This window comes from Microcebus murinus, chromosome 2, assembly GCF_040939455.1.
Source record: "Microcebus murinus isolate Inina chromosome 2, M.murinus_Inina_mat1.0, whole genome shotgun sequence".
Taxonomy (NCBI): Eukaryota; Metazoa; Chordata; class Mammalia; order Primates; family Cheirogaleidae; genus Microcebus; species Microcebus murinus.
In genome coordinates, this window is record NC_134105.1 from 18,171,752 (window position 1) to 18,189,002 (window position 17,251).

The following is a 17,251-nucleotide window of genomic DNA, read 5'->3' on the forward strand; positions in this document are numbered from 1 at the left end:
TTTTAAAAACCTCTTATCAACACCTTTCTATCACTGTGTACTCAGCATTACCCACACGAAGGCCTAAGCAGTATGAAGACCTAAGAATTTGTTTTCTTCTCTGTTTGTTTTTTAAATTATAGAAGAATCTAATGCTGTCAATTGTTAAATGTTTACAGTTTAAGGTAAATATCACCTAACTTTTATAAATACTGTAATTGAAAACTGGCTTTAGACATGCTATTTTTTAAAAACCTTTTTCATAGAGAATTCTGTTGAACACATAATTTTCAAATTTGAAAAAGAAAACAAGGAGTTCTACGTGTTAAATGCAGTTTTGAATAGTTAGGATTTCTTCAGTTAACTCTTCTGCTTTGTGTCTTCTGCTAGTTGAGGCACTCAAAAAGGCTAAACAGGAGGAACTAACCACCTGAAAGGGATAGCCTTGCTTTCATGGAGAGAGCAAATGCCAGCTGCTGCTCTGGGACTTCCCAGGTCACTAATTTTGAAACCCACCAAACACTGATCTAAAGATCAAATTCTAGTCTTTCAGTAGCAAGGATCAAAAGGTTGGGAGACCATATTCTGTTTCCTCATCTAGCACCAGAATTCTGTTGGAGGGTTGCAATGAAATGGGCTCGCTCTTTCCTTTCTCATCTAGCCAATGAAGGACATTATTTGATTTGGTACATCTTACCCATTCATTTTAGTGAACAGTTGTTTCTCTTGTTACAAAGACCAAAGACCATTCTATACCCAGAATCAGTTGAATAGGTAGAACGAATATCTCATGATTCCCATGGCAGAAATCCCTGGCATGAGCACTGTTATGTGCAGGAGCCTGACAGCAGACAATGCGGCATAAATTGTACATTGTGGACATTTTGTGCCATTTAGTCCAAGTACAATCACCCAATGCAAGAGCCTAAGTGACCCTGAGACCAAAAAAAAAAAAAAAAAAACGGAGAGAGAGAGAGTGGGAGAAGGAGGAAAGAGAAGGAAAGGGAAGAGCAGGAAGAGAGGAGGTTACCTTAATTCTCTTATCCTCTAGGGGAAAAAAATGACTAAACTATAAATTTGAGTATAAAGGCCAGGCGTGGTGGCTTACGCCTGTAATCCTAGCACTCTGGGAGGTGGGCAGATCACTCAAGATCAGGAGTTTGAAACCAGCCTGAGCAAGAGCGAGACCCTGTCTCTACTAAAAATAGAAAGAAATTAATTGGCCAACTAAAAATATATATAGAAAAAATTAGCCGGGTATGGTGGCACATGCCTGTAATCCCAGCTACTTGGAAGGCTGAGGCAGGAGGATCACCTGAGCCCAAGAGTTTGAGGTTGCTGTGAGCTAGGTTGATGCTACGACACTCTAGCCAGGGCAAGAGAGTGAGACTGTCTCAAAAAAAAAAAAAATGAGTATAAGAGCATTGATAATGTTAATAATAATACCTTTGATAATTATACCAGTGATCTCAAAGTACCAAAAAAAAATCCATTATTTTCCTTGTGCTCACCAAAATCTCTTTAAGGTCCCATAGAATGGGAGTTGCCATTTCTTCAGTTTTTCCTTGTTTTTCTTTTCTCTTTGTTCATCAGCTTTCTTGAAAAATGAGGGATTTTTTTTTTTTTTTTAAGAGATGGAGTCTCACTATGTCATGTAGGCTGGAGTGCTGTGGCTATTCACAAGTTTGTTCATAGTACACTACAGCCCCGAACTCTTGGCCTTAAGGGATCCTCCCCCTCAGCCAGTAGCTAGAACTACAGGCATGTGCCACTGTGCTTGCCTGGCAAAATGAGGGATCTTAATCTGAGTGTGAGGAACTTATAAATAAATTTTGACTGCAATAGGCCTATACTATTTTGGAGGTCTGTTTTTCCTTCTAAGTAGACAACAGTCTATAATGTACTTTATGGGAGGCACAAAGGTAGTATATATACAATGTTGTATATCATAGCAAGGTAATTGTAAGAGGATCTCCCATTTATATTAAACTGAATGAAAGGATTGACATTCCCAAATCAAAAAGTGAAAAATTCCAAACTGGCTTCAAAACATCACAGTAAAGAGATGGCCATTTGACATGAAGGGAACCTCTGCTCTGATGTTTCTGAGCATACATAGTCCATATGATGAGATTTTGTTAGTCTATTTGAAATCCTGGTCATTACAGTTTACATGGATATAGCCATTTGGACACATGACTTAGAATGAAGGTCTAGGTATTTGTCTCAAATGTTGAGCTAGCTCTCAAACTATATAGTCTCCTTGCTTTGAATGTTAGGTAAGCCATACCCATTTAACTCTTGTCTTTCCTTTCCTCATCCCCTACCCTCACTCACTTCTATGAAGAACACTTTTGTAGAGTTTTCATCTGTCTTTGTGGTACTCCATTCCTGTAAATTCCTCCTCCATGTTTTTGCTCTGTTTCATTTAGTTTGGAAAATGGCAGAGCAGAGTATGTTTGGTATAACCTTAATCCTGGCCAGCATCTGTGATTCCTTTAAAAAAAAGTGTGTGTGTGTTCACATCTTGGTGTGTATGTATGCGTGTGTGTGTGTTTTCTGGGGTTAAAAATACAGAAGCAAAAACCTTAACTAAAACAGAAAATAAATGTCCCTTATTATCAGGTCTCCTCCATATTTTTATTTTTTATTTTTATTCTTATTTATTTATTTATTTTTTTGAAACAGAGTCTCGCTTTGTTGCCCAGGCTAGAGTGATCCTCCATATTTTTAGTTGTTTAGAAAATGTTTCTCCTGGTGTTCTTGTTAAATATTTCTAATATTTTGGCATCATACCCCAAAACATGATGTCAGAGGTTTGTGTGTATGTGTGTGCATGTGTGTGGTAGCGGTAAGGGGGCAAGTCAGTCCAACAGCATAGAGTATACAATGGTGAAGAACTTACTAAATTAATTAATCTTCAATTAGCAGATCATGGAGTATATGAATCACTTACTGGAAGTCAAAAGGTGATGTCAGTGGACGGTTATGGCTCAGCATGACTGCTTCTGTTGGCTATTGCATTTAGTCCTAGCACAGTTGCTATTGCAGGGCTCTCCTGTGAATTTTATTGTAGAACTTTAGAAATTTCTACTGTCAAGTAATAGCAATAAATGCAATTTCTATAGTATTAGTAAGCATTCTAGGAGATAGTTAAATCAAGGAACAAGGTACTTAATGAAGTTTATAAATATGGCTTTGGAATGCTTGTTATTAGTAATAGTCACACTATTAATTTCTAGTCAAGAGAATAACATGCTCACAAAATTTCTAAGCCTCAGCAGAAGACTGAGTTTGGTGGAAATTGGGTCAGAACAGCACATGCAACTCAAGGATTGCTGAAGATGAGCAGGTGCTTAGGGTGAAGTTGCTTCATCATGAAAGGGGAGTATTCAGGGCAGAGACTGCATAGCCTTGGTCTACAGTACTTGGTTAAGCTTATTAAATGGTTTCTGTCTAACCTCTCTACAATCGGTGACAAATTATGCTAATGATGGATTACTAAAAATCCTCAGTAGGCAATCAGGTTTCAACCTCCTGACCTCTAAGCTTTTTCCTAGAAAATGTCTTCTTTTTGAAGCTGTATATTACTTTAATTCTCCTATGATTCCATCTTGGAAACACTAGCTGCTACTTCATAAAGAACCAGAGGGTAGGTGTGGAGTCAACTAGAATCCCTCTTTTCTAAACACTCTGGACTTCTAACTTTAGCTGGGCTAAATGGCCAAACAAGTCAGTCACGGACTCTGGTGTTTGCTTGACAGTGTGTCCATATTTTTAGGGAGTTGTGATTTATTGGGGAAAAATACTTAAATGAGCTCTTGGACTTTGTTCTTAGGTCAGAAGGGAGCATTAAAACATGTAATCTGGCCGGGCGCGGTGGCTCACGCCTGTAATCCTAGCTCTCTGGGAGGCCGAGGCCGGCGGATTGCTCAAGGTCAGGAGTTCAAAACCAGCCTGAGCAAGAGCGAGACCCCGTCTCTACTATAAATAGAGAGAAATTAATTGGCCAACTAAAAAAATATATATATACAAAAAATTAGCCGGGCATGGTGGCGCATGCCTGTAGTCCCAGCTACTCGGGAGGCTGAGGCAGAAGGATCGCTGGAGCCCAGGAGTTTGAGGTTGCTGTGAGCGAGGCTGACGCCACGGCACTCACTCTAGCCTGGACAACAAAGCAAGACTCTGTCTCAAAAAAAAAGAAAAAACCAAAAACATGTAATCTATACCCTGGTCTTGGTGTTTGGGGCAAAATTAGTGCCTAAAGGGGCGTGGCATTATGTACTCTTTTGTGTAAGAGTGTAGTTTGTGGATGGGCTCTATTATGGAGGAGAGGAGTGTGTGTCTGCGTGTGCATTTCAGTGCTGTTTTTAAATGGCCTGTTGGATAGGCTCATTGAAGTGTACTGGGTTATTTTCTCCTTTGTCTCCTGTTCTTCCCTCCAACACACACACACAGATACACACACACACACACACACACACACACACACACACACACACACAGCAAGACTGGAAGAGCAACAACACACTTCTATACTGGTCTCCAGGAGTCTCTTTGGAGGGGTAGGCCAATAAGAACCAACCTGCTGGTCCCCACCCCCAACCCCTCTGGTGGCTTCTGAATCCAGTTGTTAAATTTCAGGGAAGAAAGTGATAATGTGGAAAAGTGCCAAAATTCTCTGTAATTTTTCCTGGCAGCTTTCCTTTAGTGTCATTGGTAAGTTCTGCATTTCACTGGCATGGAGTGCCACACCACCACCACTACTACAGTAGTCAGTCCCAGGCCTGCCTTTTTGTTTGGGCCGGTTTATCTTTGGAATAAGTCATATTCTGTCAGGATAGATGGTTTTAAGCCCTTTTAAAGCTAGACAGAATGCTTTCCCTTAGGGGTTGTTCACTTCCTATCTTTATGCCTGATAGATTTCTTTGGATCTTGTTTGATTCTTACACAAAAAATCTAGTATGATCATGCTGGAAGATTCTCTTGAGGTGGCTGTGTTGCAGAGAACAGGCAGCACATTTGCTTTTTTAACCACCTATCCTATTTCATAGGACTGCATGTCTACCTACCTCCATTTTGTCTGTGCTCACCCTGTGTTTTTCCTTCTCTTTCCAATTCTCTTCTACAGAACTTGTGTTGGAATAAAAGGCTCCATTCCAGATCCATTCCAGAGTTGCTGTGAGAAACTTCCCCACTCTGACTCTTTTTCCTATCTCAGTAAAATGGCAGTGTAAGAAAGCTTTATGCAAGCAAGGGCTGAAAGAAATCCCCTAGAATACAGTATTTGATTTTTCCTTCTGATTTTCTTCCCTGTCCTCAACTCTCAAAAATTTCCTTTACAATAATTTTATATATATGATATTTTCCTGGTTTAAAGAGCAGAACAAAACAAAAGCAGCCTACATTGATTTAATATGGAAAGTCAAAGATAACAGACTTTTCCTGTTCCTGGGCAATAGCCTTCTGTAGTAAGACTGATAACCTTACCTTTCCTTGCTAATATTGTTGGTACTTAGCCCTCCAAATCTAAAAGCAGCTTAGCATATTAAGTGCCAAGTACAAAATAGTTAAGTTTCTCTTTTGATTGACTATGAAGTGGCTATCCAGCTTCTTCATGAGTAGGTTTTCATATACTATTTTTTTCTATCAGCTGACACATACAAACAAATCTTCAATGAGATTCAGCAGAAAGGAGAAATCCAAATTCCTGATCTGCCCAAAGGTTTTATAAAACTTGTCTCAGTTTTTCTTTCTTACTATTAGTGTAGTTTTACTCAGTCTTCTCCAAAAAAGAAAAAAAATAGCAAGCTCACCAGTGAGAATAGTGAATGAGGAGAATGTATTATTAGAGTGTGAGAGCCTTAGTACCTTTTTCCTCATGTTAGATTGCCCCTGAGTGTTACATTTTTGTTTGAAACCTGCCATAAACCAGACCAGCCTGAACATTTATTTATTTTATTTTTGATTTTAGTTTTGGGGGAGGTAGTGGTGAGGGTATTCCTCTTTTATTTTGGTACAAAATAAACTAGTTGACCTATGCCTGAGATTATTTTTTTATACCTACCCTTGTGAAAAGTCTCATTCAGAAATTAACATTTCTCAAAATGTGTTCCTTATCAGTATTCTGAAATGTAAATTCCCTCAAATTTTTTATTTTAAGACTTTGAGATGAGTGGGAAAAGGATCTAGAAAAGCAGTTTTTGCTCATTCACCAAACTTAACACCTCATAGCTTGCTCCTTTGGGATTTCTAGGTCCTTGGCTGGCACAATTTCAAGGCGAAGATCTGTAGAGCGCCATTCAGACTCCACTCCATTTTTCTCCGTGCCGATCCAGTTCGTATTTTACAGCTCCCTTCTGGGAGCCGGTAACATAATGAATTGCCTTGACTCTCGCTTCAATCCACTTTCCTCGCTTAATATGCAGCCCAAAGTTTTGCAGCTCGCTGTCAGATGGCAGTGCTAGACTTTCACACTGATCCCAAAGCCTCCGCTGGGGCTGTTTCTTAACACGGAGTTACAAACTTTAAGAAACAGACAGCTCCTGACGGAAATCCACGCCAGGCTTTGAACTCGGCTTCTGGCTTCCGTCAACTGACATAGTTGCCCTTTTGCTCAAACTCGCAGCTCCAGTTCGCACTCGAGAGAGCTCTGCTGGGTGTCTGCTGCTTCGCTGCGGCGGGAATGCGTGGGGGCCGCCACCCGGCGCTCCACCGATTCTCCACGCCTTAGTTCGGAACCCAACCCAACCCAACCCTCACGAGGGTCCCTGGGCTTAAAACGTCTTCCTTACAAGGAGTGGGGGAAGGAAGGAGCCCCGAGGAGCAGAACCCGATCTTTTGTTTGTTTGTCGAGTTTTGTTATTTCAGACCTTTAGGGGAAGCAAGCAGCGAGAGAGGAAGGGCTGTCCTCCCTGCAGACGTTTCTCTTCTCCTAGCAAACCGTCCAGGCCTCGGTTCCACATTTTGCAGTTCACTGTGTGGATTTTAATAGGTTGTTCCCTTATTCTCGGGCCCAACCAATGCACGCTGTGCAGCTGGATGAAATGAGAGCACATCCTCTGCCATTTTCAGCCCGTTTGTCCTGGCAGCCCTGCCCCCCTTCCTTGGCTGCTCCCTGCCGCTGGAGTTAATGCGCCCAGAAACTCCGCCTGATCCTCCGGGCCGCAGATCCAGTCCGCGTTTGCCAAGCGCCGTACTGTCGGGGACGGCGATAAGAACTCTCTTGTGAGGGAGAGCTAGCGAGACTTTAGTCCGGTTTCCATGTCAACGATTCAGTCCATATTTGCCATCAGGCTGTTGGTGGCAGAGGCGCTTTCGCGAGGGTAGCGCTGTCCTAGTCCTAGTTCTCCAATCTGCGCCGGGATTCCAGAGCTGCCGGGTGTGGGGTTAAAAGGCAGGGGCTGTGGGGGAGAAAACTCCACTGAGGGGAGAACCCACAGTCCCAAGCCGGGGTCTCGCCGCTCGGGCCAGCCACGTGCCCAGCTCCGCCCCTCCCCCGCTTCCCGGTGTCACTGCCCCTAGGGAAAGCTGGTGGGCCAGTTTCTAAGAAAGTTCCCACGGCGCTGCAGACCTTGAGATAGTGGTGTGGGGCTCTAACGGTAGGAGTGGGAGATCTTGAAACCTAGAGGATTGGGGAGGGGGCAGTAGGAAAGAAGAAATCGCACATTTCCTCCCCTAGGTGCAAAAATTTTTGTGCACTTCACCTTATTGCTAGATGAAAATGGTGACTGTTTCCAAAACAGCGTGCCCACGTGTAGGGAAAGAGATCTTGGCGCTTTCCATATTTCACAGCCATGGAAGGAAGGGGGTGAGGGCTTTCTTTGGAGACAAATCCATTCGGGCTTCCAGATTTTCTCTGGGCTCCAGGTTTCCCATTACACCCCAGCTCTGAAGAAAATAGCAGGGTAATTGCATGTAAAAAATTCCTCATTTGTGTGCAGGACTCAGGACTGTTTGCCAGCTCAGAGGCAGTTGATTAAATAGCCAAGCTCTATTTATGAGGCAGCCTATAATTTGGTTTCTAGGACCTAATGCACTGGGAGAGTTGGTGCCCCAGAGGACTGTGAGTGAAAAGAGGGCACTGGTCCACACCAGTCAGTGGGATATTTCTGGTAGGCTGGTTTGGTTCTTGGCCTGGGGGGGGGGGGGGGGAATAAAACAGTGAGTTTTTTTGGATCTCACCACTCTTAGATTAACAGGAAGGTTTTGCCTTTTAGTGTAGGATGCTCTAAGTTTTCTTGGAGGTAGAAATGAGTTCAGGCTTTTGGAATTATTCATGGTGATCAGTGACATTGCCAGAACTCCAGGAGCCTACAGAATCTGAAAGTTGTAAGATATGGCTATGAAGTCTTCATTTATAAAATCTGAGAGGGAAAAGAGACCTGGGTGTCTAGGGACACTGGCCTGGGCCTTTCCCAAGGCAGCCTTGGATCTAGTAAAGAGCTGGAATCCCCTCTGGCTTTCGTAGCCTGTTATGTCAGACTGTTCCAAGTCAGCCTGAGGAGTAAAAGGCCACTGCTGGGATTTGGTGGCGCCTGCAGAAGATCAGGACAACCCTAGAGGTTTCTATGCATGCCTTGATCTTTTCAGATAAACCTGGCCTTATACCCAACCCCAGTTCAATGAGGTCTCTTAGTATGTGATGGTAAACTTTAAAGAATCTTTACACTGTGGGATAGAAAATACATCTGAGTAGCTTCCTTCACTTACTAAGTGAAGCAGACTGTTAGACTGTGCCTTTTTTTTTTCTTTAAGGAGAAAATGTTTTTAATTTTATGCATCCCTGTTCTGCAGTGGCTTGTTTGAACACTCAGGTTCTTTGAGTCCCTGGAGCCTCTTCTGTGAATTGTTTTCAGTCTTACAAGGTTCTGTCTTTAGAGACTGGGGCTATTGGTCATTGTGAAGTAAGTTCTCTTAGGAAGTGATAATGGGGCTTGGGATGTCTGTTAGAGGACTGTCCAGTGCCTTCAAAGCAGCCTTAGTGGCTACCATTTTAAATCAATGGTGAGATGACTCGCTTTGATTTCAAATTCATTTTGATATTCTGATCCCATTGTTGGATTTTTTCACAACTTGACCACCTACATATATATATACACCCATATACATATAAACACACACACACACACATATATATTTAAGGCTAAGTAGACAGAGGCAGCTTTGGGGACTCCACTTTATTTAAAGCTACCCTCCTCTGCCCTCTGACTTTAAGTGATAGGCAGTCCCTCCCCTCTCCTTTCAGTTCTGTAAAATGGGGATAATCAGGACCTCATGCTTCCAGGGCCTTGTGAGGATCTGCTAATGAGGGCAGGCCAGCAGGAAAACGGATAGTCCGAACAATGATCAGTCACTCCTTTGGGCTTGCAAAGGGGGTGAAAAGCAGAGCTCACTTTTGCTGGGTCTTTAGAGTGGGCTTGTAACAGGCTTTGAAGAAGAAAAGTGCTGTAGAGGTGCTAAGCAGCAGCCAACAGTCCAGGCCCGCTGCCAGGAGGTCAGGCCTGGGCCGAGGCGGCCGCAGTCTCGGGCTCAGGCCAATTTTGCAGCCGCGGGTAAAGTTCACGCTGCCCGCTCCCCTCGGAACCGCCGGGAGGGGACAGACCAGGATAGGGACGCCTGAGGGAGGCGGCACAGGCTCCGGAGAGGCGCGAACTCCGGACCAGGTTTTCTCCGAAGCCTTCGGCGGCGGCGCTGCCGAGCGAAAGCGGCTGAGAGCCTGCCGCCGCCGCGGCTCGTTCTCTCCCCTCCTCCTTTGTGAGGGGAAGGGAACGAGTCCGTTCCACGGCCTGCGCCCGCTCCGCTCTCCACTCCGGGTTTGTTAGGCGGCCGCGACGGCGCTGGGTAAAATGGCAGTGCTGAGCCTCGTGTCGGAGTGAGGGGGACTCGGAGGAGAGTGGGGCGCTCTAGCCGCTCAGTCCCGCCGACCGCTTGCTCGCCCACCAGCTGCCGCGCAGCAGCCTCGGCCCGAGCCGCGGCCGGGGAGGGGAGGCAGGGCGCCCGGCCCGGCCCGCGCTCCGACTCTACCTCTCGGCGCCCGGGCTGCTGCCGCGCGCCCTCCAGCCCGCCGGTCCCGGGTCCCCCTCCCCCCGCTCCCTCCCTCCCCGCCCCCTCCCCCTCGCCTCCCTCCCTCCCTCCCTCCCTCCCTCCTCCTTTCTCCGGCAGCAGAAAGCGGAGAGTCACAGCGGGGCCAGGCCCTGGGGAGCGGAGCCTCCACCGCCCCCCTCATTCCCAGGCAAGGGCTTGGGGGGAATGAGCCGGGAGAGCCGGGTCCCGAGCCTAAAGAACCGGGAGCAGCTGAGCCGCCGGCGCCTCGGCCGCCGCCGCCTCCTCCTCCTCCGCCGCCGCCAGCCCGGAGCCTGAGCCGGCGGGGCGGGGGGGAGAGGAGCGAGCGAGCGAGCGCAGCGCAGCAGCGGAGCCCCGCGAGGCCCGCCCGGGCGGGTGGGGAGGGCAGCCCGGGGGACTCGGCCCCGGGGCGGGGTGGGAGGGGGGGAGAAGACGAAGACAGGGCCGGGTCTCTCCGCGGACGAGACAGCGGGGATCATGGCCGCGCAGGTCGCCCCCGCCGCCGCCAGCAGCCTGGGCAACCCGCCGCCGCCGCCCTCGGAGCTGAAGAAAGCCGAGCAGCAGCAGCGGGAGGAGGCGGGGGGCGAGGCGGCGGCAGCAGCGGCCGAGCGCGGGGAAATGAAGGCAGCCGCCGGGCAGGAAAGCGAGGGCCCCGCCGTGGGGCCGCCGCCGCCGCTGGGAAAGGAGCTGCAGGACGGGGCCGAGAGCAATGGGGGTGGCGGCGGCGGTGGAGCCGGCAGCAGCGGTGGGCCCGGCGCGGAGCCGGACCTGAAGAACTCGAACGGGAACGCGGGCCCTAGGCCCGCCCTGAACAATAACCTCACGGAGCCGCCCGGCGGCGGCAGTGGCGGCAGCAGCGATGGGGTGGGGGCGCCTCCTCACTCAGCCGCGGCCGCCTTGCCGCCCCCAGCGTACGGCTTCGGGCAACCCTACGGCCGGAGCCCGTCTGCGGTCGCCGCCGCGGCGGCCGCCGTCTTCCACCAACAACATGGCGGACAACAAAGCCCTGGCCTGGCAGCGCTGCAGAGCGGCGGCGGCGGCGGGGGCCTGGAGCCCTACGCGGGGCCCCAGCAGAACTCGCACGACCACGGCTTCCCCAACCACCAGTACAACTCCTACTACCCTAACCGCAGCGCCTACCCCCCGCCCCCCCAGGCCTACGCGCTGAGCTCCCCGAGAGGTGGCACTCCGGGCTCCGGCGCAGCGGCGGCCGTCGGCTCCAAGCCGCCTCCCTCCTCCAGCGCCTCAGCCTCCTCATCGTCTTCGTCCTTCGCTCAGCAGCGCTTCGGGGCCATGGGGGGAGGCGGCCCCTCAGCGGCCGGCGGGGGAACCCCCCAGCCTACCGCCACCCCCACCCTCAACCAACTGCTCACGTCGCCCAGCTCGGCCCGGGGTTACCAGGGCTACCCCGGGGGCGACTACGGCGGCGGGCCCCAGGACGGGGGCGCAGCCAAGGGCCCGGCGGACATGGCCTCACAGTGTTGGGGGGCTGCGGCGGCGGCAGCGGCGGCGGCGGCTGCTTCGGGAGGGGCCCAACAAAGGAGCCACCACGCGCCCATGAGCCCCGGGAGCAGCGGCGGCGGGGGGCAGCCGCTCGCCCGGACCCCTCAGGTACACAGCTGAGTAGGGAGGGGGCTGGGGCAAGTGTGGTCCTCGGGGTGGGTGGCGGCTGCGGGGAGTGGGCCACAGCCGTGGGCTCCCCTCAGTCCCGGGCCCCCGGCGCTGGGGAGCTGCCATTGTCTGGCTCTTCTCTCTTAAAATGGCTGCCTGTCTGCCTTCCTCTCTTTCCCTCCTTTAGCCTTTGTGTCGGGCTTTCCCAGAGGTGTCTGCTCCTCTTCTCCCTCTTCCCTGGTCCCTTCGAACTCCGGGGGTCTTACAGGGGGTGCGGGGCAGTGTGTGTGGGAAAGGGCCAGGCCCAGGGTGAGGGGTTGTTGGGGGCTCAGGTTAGGGGTGTAGGCAGTGGTAGGAGCTTGGGAGTTGAGTGACCATTTCTTTGCTCACTTGCCGCTCCTCTCTGTCCCCTTGCCTTCCTCTAGGCCGCCCCCATCTGTGCTTTCAAGGAGGGGCCCCTGGAACTCGTGGGGACCTCGAGGGAGGGCAGGGACCTGGTTGGGGGCAGCTAGAGGCCGGCTGTGGTTCACCCAGGGCAGCCTGGGCCATCTCCTGTCTTGGGCTTCGCTGGCCTAGTGGCCTGGGCTTCTCCCTGGAAGTGCTGGTAAACAGCTGAGTGATTGGAGTAGTAAGTGCAGATTGCTTTGGTTTGGGATTTGAATTATGGAGGTAAAATCCTTCTGTCAAAGCCAGGAGACAGTTGGTCTTAGGTTGACATCCTATCTGTGATCTGATTGGCTCCCCATCTCCTGCTCTTGGCCATTTATAATTGCCTCTGATGTAATGGTACAACAATCCTGATGAGCTCATAAACTTTTACACTCTGCTTTTCTGCCAGTGATAACCCAAACCATCGCTGCCACTATTTGCCTTTTATTCCAGAACTGAAATTGGCTGTGACCTTGAGGAGGGAGGTTTAAGCGGCAATACTGTATCAGCAGGAGCAGAGCCCCAGACTGGCTGCCCTTGTTACATTGTGCCCGAAACAAAAGAGGAGGCAATGGCATTTTGCTTGTACCTTGGATTTATTTTGCTTGTTATGTTTTATGCAGCCTGAAATGGATTCTGTGTTGTCAGAACAGTAGCTGAGTTTTTTCTCTACAATGGGTTTGCTGTTTGTTTTGGTTTTGTGACTTTCCTGATGATATAAATGACTTCTTTGATGGCTCAGAAGATGCATTTGTCTTGAGTAATTTTGACACTGTTTGCTTTGCAGAATTGAAATTATTTTACTGGGCTTTTTATTGAGTGGCAAATATGGGATCTTTATTGGGGGGGGAGAAAACATTTTTTTGTTTGTTTAGAACTGGGAGCTTTCTTAGGGAATTTCATATTAGGTTCAAGTGTTTTGTTTTAAGGAAGGCTGGCATCATTCTTTGTTTACATGTTGAATCTTGTTAACACTTTCTTTTTTAATTGAACTTTGGGATAGCAGCTTAATTTCAAAGGAAGCTGATACCTTTCATGGTCTTGAGAGGGACTTTCGTTTTTCTCCTAAAGACTTGGTTTGGTGAAATTTATCTTTTGTTTCTGGAATGTAAAAAAAGGCTAGTTTTCTGTTTTGTCATCAGTCATTTTAGAGCTTTGAAATAAGAGATTGGCCATTTTAATGTATGTTCCATTTTTCCCTGTCTTCCAAGATATAAAGATATCTTGGGAAGATTTGCTTACAAACTGTAACTTTCACGTACCTTTTTATACATTCTGTTCTGTTTTATTTGCTTTTCTTCCCTCTTTCCCATACTCTGTCTTCAGTCCTTTGGTCAGAATAATTGGGTATTTTATGGAGTTTTGTATGTTTTCAGAGAAGAGCAAAGTTCTGATAATATCCCCCCCCTCAGCATTTGTACCTTTGTGCTTGGAGAAGATTTTGTTCACTTAGTTGGCCTAATTATTTGTATTCCCTCCCCATCCTAGAGCTACTTTTCTACTTTTCCATTAAGCTGGAAATTTTGAAAATAGCTGTGTTAGATGGTGGGCTTGGAGCTCTGTGCCTTAATTCCACATCTTCAATGATGTTCTGCATCTGGGCAAGAAATAGGGGAATGTTAAATTGTTTTGCTATCAGCTCTGCAGTTTCTTAAAAAAAAAAAAAAAAGAAAGAAATTGTTTTGCTAGTGTTTGGAGAATAAGTTTTGTCTTAGAAGACAGCATCCTTTTTTTTTCCAGCCCAGGTTCTGATCCGACAGAGGTCATCTTCTTGTCTCCAGGCCATTCTATAATCTATGCCCCCCTTCCCCTCATTCCCTCTCTTTTGTTTTGTTTTGGCTGAAAACTATTAGAGGAAATAATTTGGGGTAAGTCAAGGCTCATTTGAAAGCAAAATTGATTTGAATTCTAATGGTTTGGGAATACTTGGGTAAACTTTAAAAAATAAAAAAACCAACTTTTGCCACATTGATTTCTGTTTTTCAGTGATTACATTATTGAACATCTTCTACATTCTAGGTAGTATGTTCTGTCCTGGGTAGGAAAATAGGAAAATAGATAGATGATAGGAAAATAGATACAGTTCCTGTTTAGAAGCCTGTCTGTGCTGCCTTTGGGATGAATTTTCTGATCTCTTTTAATATCATTAGAATCCAGCCCTCCACACAATATAGAATTCTATTTAGTTTTAGTTCAGTTGCCTACTCCCTGGAGACCAGAGGAATGGATTGGTTAGCATTCATTTGTGGAAGAAATGGTGCAACTTCTAGTTTTGTGGGCTTCTTCAGGTGTGTGGTAGTAGTCTAGGTACATAAACTTTGTTCTGAATTCCTCGTTGCTACTTGAGGACAAACCTCTTCTCAGACCAGGATGCCCTGCTCTTAAGCATTCTTAAATGAAAGGATCTTGCTCTGCCTTCTTTCTCTGACCTAGTCTTAGATTAAGAATATTTTGCAAAGACTTAATGCAGCTAAGGTGGTAATGTTCTCTTGACTATGACTTTTTAAATAAAGATTAGGCAAGTGTGGGTATTGTGGATATGTCTTTTTCACAGGAGCTGAGAAGATACCAGCTGACAAACTTTTCCTTTATCCCTTTTTATAAGTAATGTTGTATCTCAGGTGTTGGATCCTGATATTGATGAAATCGTTTTAGGTTACCTATGTACTTGAATTTGATGTAAGGCTTTTTACTTGGGATGCTTTTAGTGGTAATACCTTGAGAGTAGTACCAGTTTATCAAGGTAAAAAAAATGAAATACAATAAGTAGTCCAGGATCAAGTTGGATTTGATTGTAGAAGTTTGGCTGTTTCTGCTATGGAAATATCAAATGATATTTCCGACTCCTGGGAAACAGATACAGGAATCCTGGATTTATTATGGGGATGCCTACTGGCAGAAATTCTGGGCTGGCTGAAATACAGGACTCTTGGAGCTCTCTCAAGTAGGAGGGACCAGGAAAACCACACTGAGATGGCACTTTAGTTGTGGGGGTTTCATGTTTCTCTGCTGTTCATGAGAGAACTGGGGGTGATGGGGGTTGAGATGGTGGTGTGAGAATAGAAAAAGCAACCAGAACCAAGGTTGGCTTCTTGTGCATCAGACCCTGTGAGGACTTTTTAAGTCCCTTCATTTTTGTGTGACACACAGTAATCATGACAAGCAGCACCTGCTGTAACAAGATGGCTTGGATTGCTTTAAACATTCATATGTTGGATTGATTCCTGTAGTATGTGATGTCTACTGTAGATGTTTTGCAGAGAGGTTAGTGAATTTTTTTTTTTAATGTGGGAATTAGCTAACAAAGTAATGGGCAGGACCCTTTCCTATTCCCACTCCTCAAAAGGTTTAATGATCTGCTTAAAATCTCAAAATTCTAGAAGCAACTGAAGCATGCAGATATGGTTAAAATATGATATTCAAAATAATTTGGCACTCAATAGTTCTTTCCTGCCAGTGAGCTATGATACCTGGGGCTCTGAAATGGAGTCCTGATTCCCTGTGGCTTTTATCTTTGGGTTTTTCCTTGTTTGGATGGGTCATTGTCGTTACTGATGTACACTGAGTTGTGTGTTGCATAGTGATGAAGAGTAGCATAGGAATTACAAGAGGAGGAGGAGGAGAGAGCAAGTTTAGGTTCTACATGCAGCTCCAGATTAAGCTGTGTGACATTGGGCAAGTCATTTGCCTTCTCTGTTTGTCATTTTCTCCTCATCAATGAAGTTGTTGATCTGCATGACCTTCTTACTCTGATGCTACACATCCATCTATGCTTCTATAACTGGCTTGTTATGAGGGCAGCTTCTTCCTGTCTATTTGTCAGGGGTTTTTTTTAGACAGAGTCTCACTTTGTTGTCCAGGCTAGAGTGAGTGCCGTGGCATCAGCCTCGCTCACAGCAACCTCAGTCTCTTGGGCTCAAGTGATCCTGCTGCCTCAGCCTCCCGAGTAGCTGGGACTACAGGCATGCACCGCCATGGCTGGCTAATTTTTTGTATATATATTTTTAGTTGGTCAATTAATTTCTTTCTATTTTTGGTAGAGACAGGGTCTTGCTCAGGCTGGTTTCGAACTCCTGACTTTGAGCAATCCATCCACCTCGGCCTCCCAGAGTGGTAGGATTACAGGCGTGAGCCACCGCGCCCGGCCTTTGTCAGGGGTTTTGAGACCATCTTTTTTCTGGGCATAAGGAACTTAAGGCTGTTATCTCTCAGGGATTCGCAGGTACAATCTCTAAAACAGTTGGATGCCACAGTGGTCTGTGGACCTTTACAGAAAAAGCTCTACCAGACTGTTGCCCCGAAACTTAATCTGTTTGTCATTAGTCATTCCACCTGGCTGGTGGTTTTAAAACACTAAACAGTAATTGAAAAGTTAGGTAGACTTCATTAGAGCAAAACTTGAAAAACAGTTGCTTCAAGATCCCCAGGAGGCTTTACACTGGTGGGGGGGTAAGGGTGGGGTGAGAAGTGGATATTCATAAATTCAATGTTAACACTCCAACTCTTTTCGGAGGGTAGGGAGGTAGAGAGGTAGCATTAAGCTCTCCAGACTCCTTTGGTGTTGGGGCAGGTCTAGGTCTGGTTTGGGCAGTTGGTTGTAATCTGAGTGCCTGGACTTGCCCTGTAAGTTTTGCTGAGAGGGAGCAAAAGTTCCTGAGATTGGAACAGGAAAAGTTGTTTCAGGGTCAATTTCATAGATGCATTTGTCTTTTCTCATACCCGTGGTTAAAAAAAAAACTATGTTGCATGGTTTGCACGTGGTCCTGGAAATGCTGTTCTTTCTCTTCTCCAGCACACTGAATTTCCCTTCTCTCCTCTCCTGGCTTAGTAGTTTAGAAGTATAATTTAGGCATATTAGAGGTGAGCTAGAAGGAAGCTTCCCTTTATAAAGGAAGGAAAAAGGTAGAGAGGGAAAGGTGTTTGGTAATTCTCTGCTTGACACAGCATCTTCTTCGTCTCTGAAGGAACCAAATGTTTCAGAGCTTTGTGTAAATACTTGCTGAGCTGTCAATATGTACCCAGGAGGTTTCTGTAGTAAGATGTAAACGGCTCTATAGAATGTTTGACAGGCAAATTAATAAACAGTTTTCAAGCAAAGATAATGCTAGTCTCCTCATATGGTGGAGTAAAATAACATTGGTGAAAAAGACTTGGGGATAGGGAAGAT

The 17,251-nt window shown here is 46.8% G+C and overlaps 1 protein-coding gene across 3 annotated transcripts in view; it reads left to right on the forward strand.

Moving 5' to 3' along the window:
- The first annotated feature begins 10,471 nt into the window (after nucleotides 1-10,471).
- The window catches only part of ARID1A (AT-rich interaction domain 1A), a 79,568-nt gene continuing 72,788 nt past the window's right edge, over nucleotides 10,472-17,251 (forward strand). For all 3 annotated transcript variants that reach the window (XM_012750580.2, XM_012750581.3, XM_012750582.3), the window contains exon 1: nucleotides 10,472-11,655. In XM_012750580.2, the coding sequence (XP_012606034.1) occupies nucleotides 10,522-11,655 (1,134 nt within the window). In that variant the 5' untranslated portion in view covers nucleotides 10,472-10,521. The remainder of the gene's footprint in view (nucleotides 11,656-17,251) is intronic.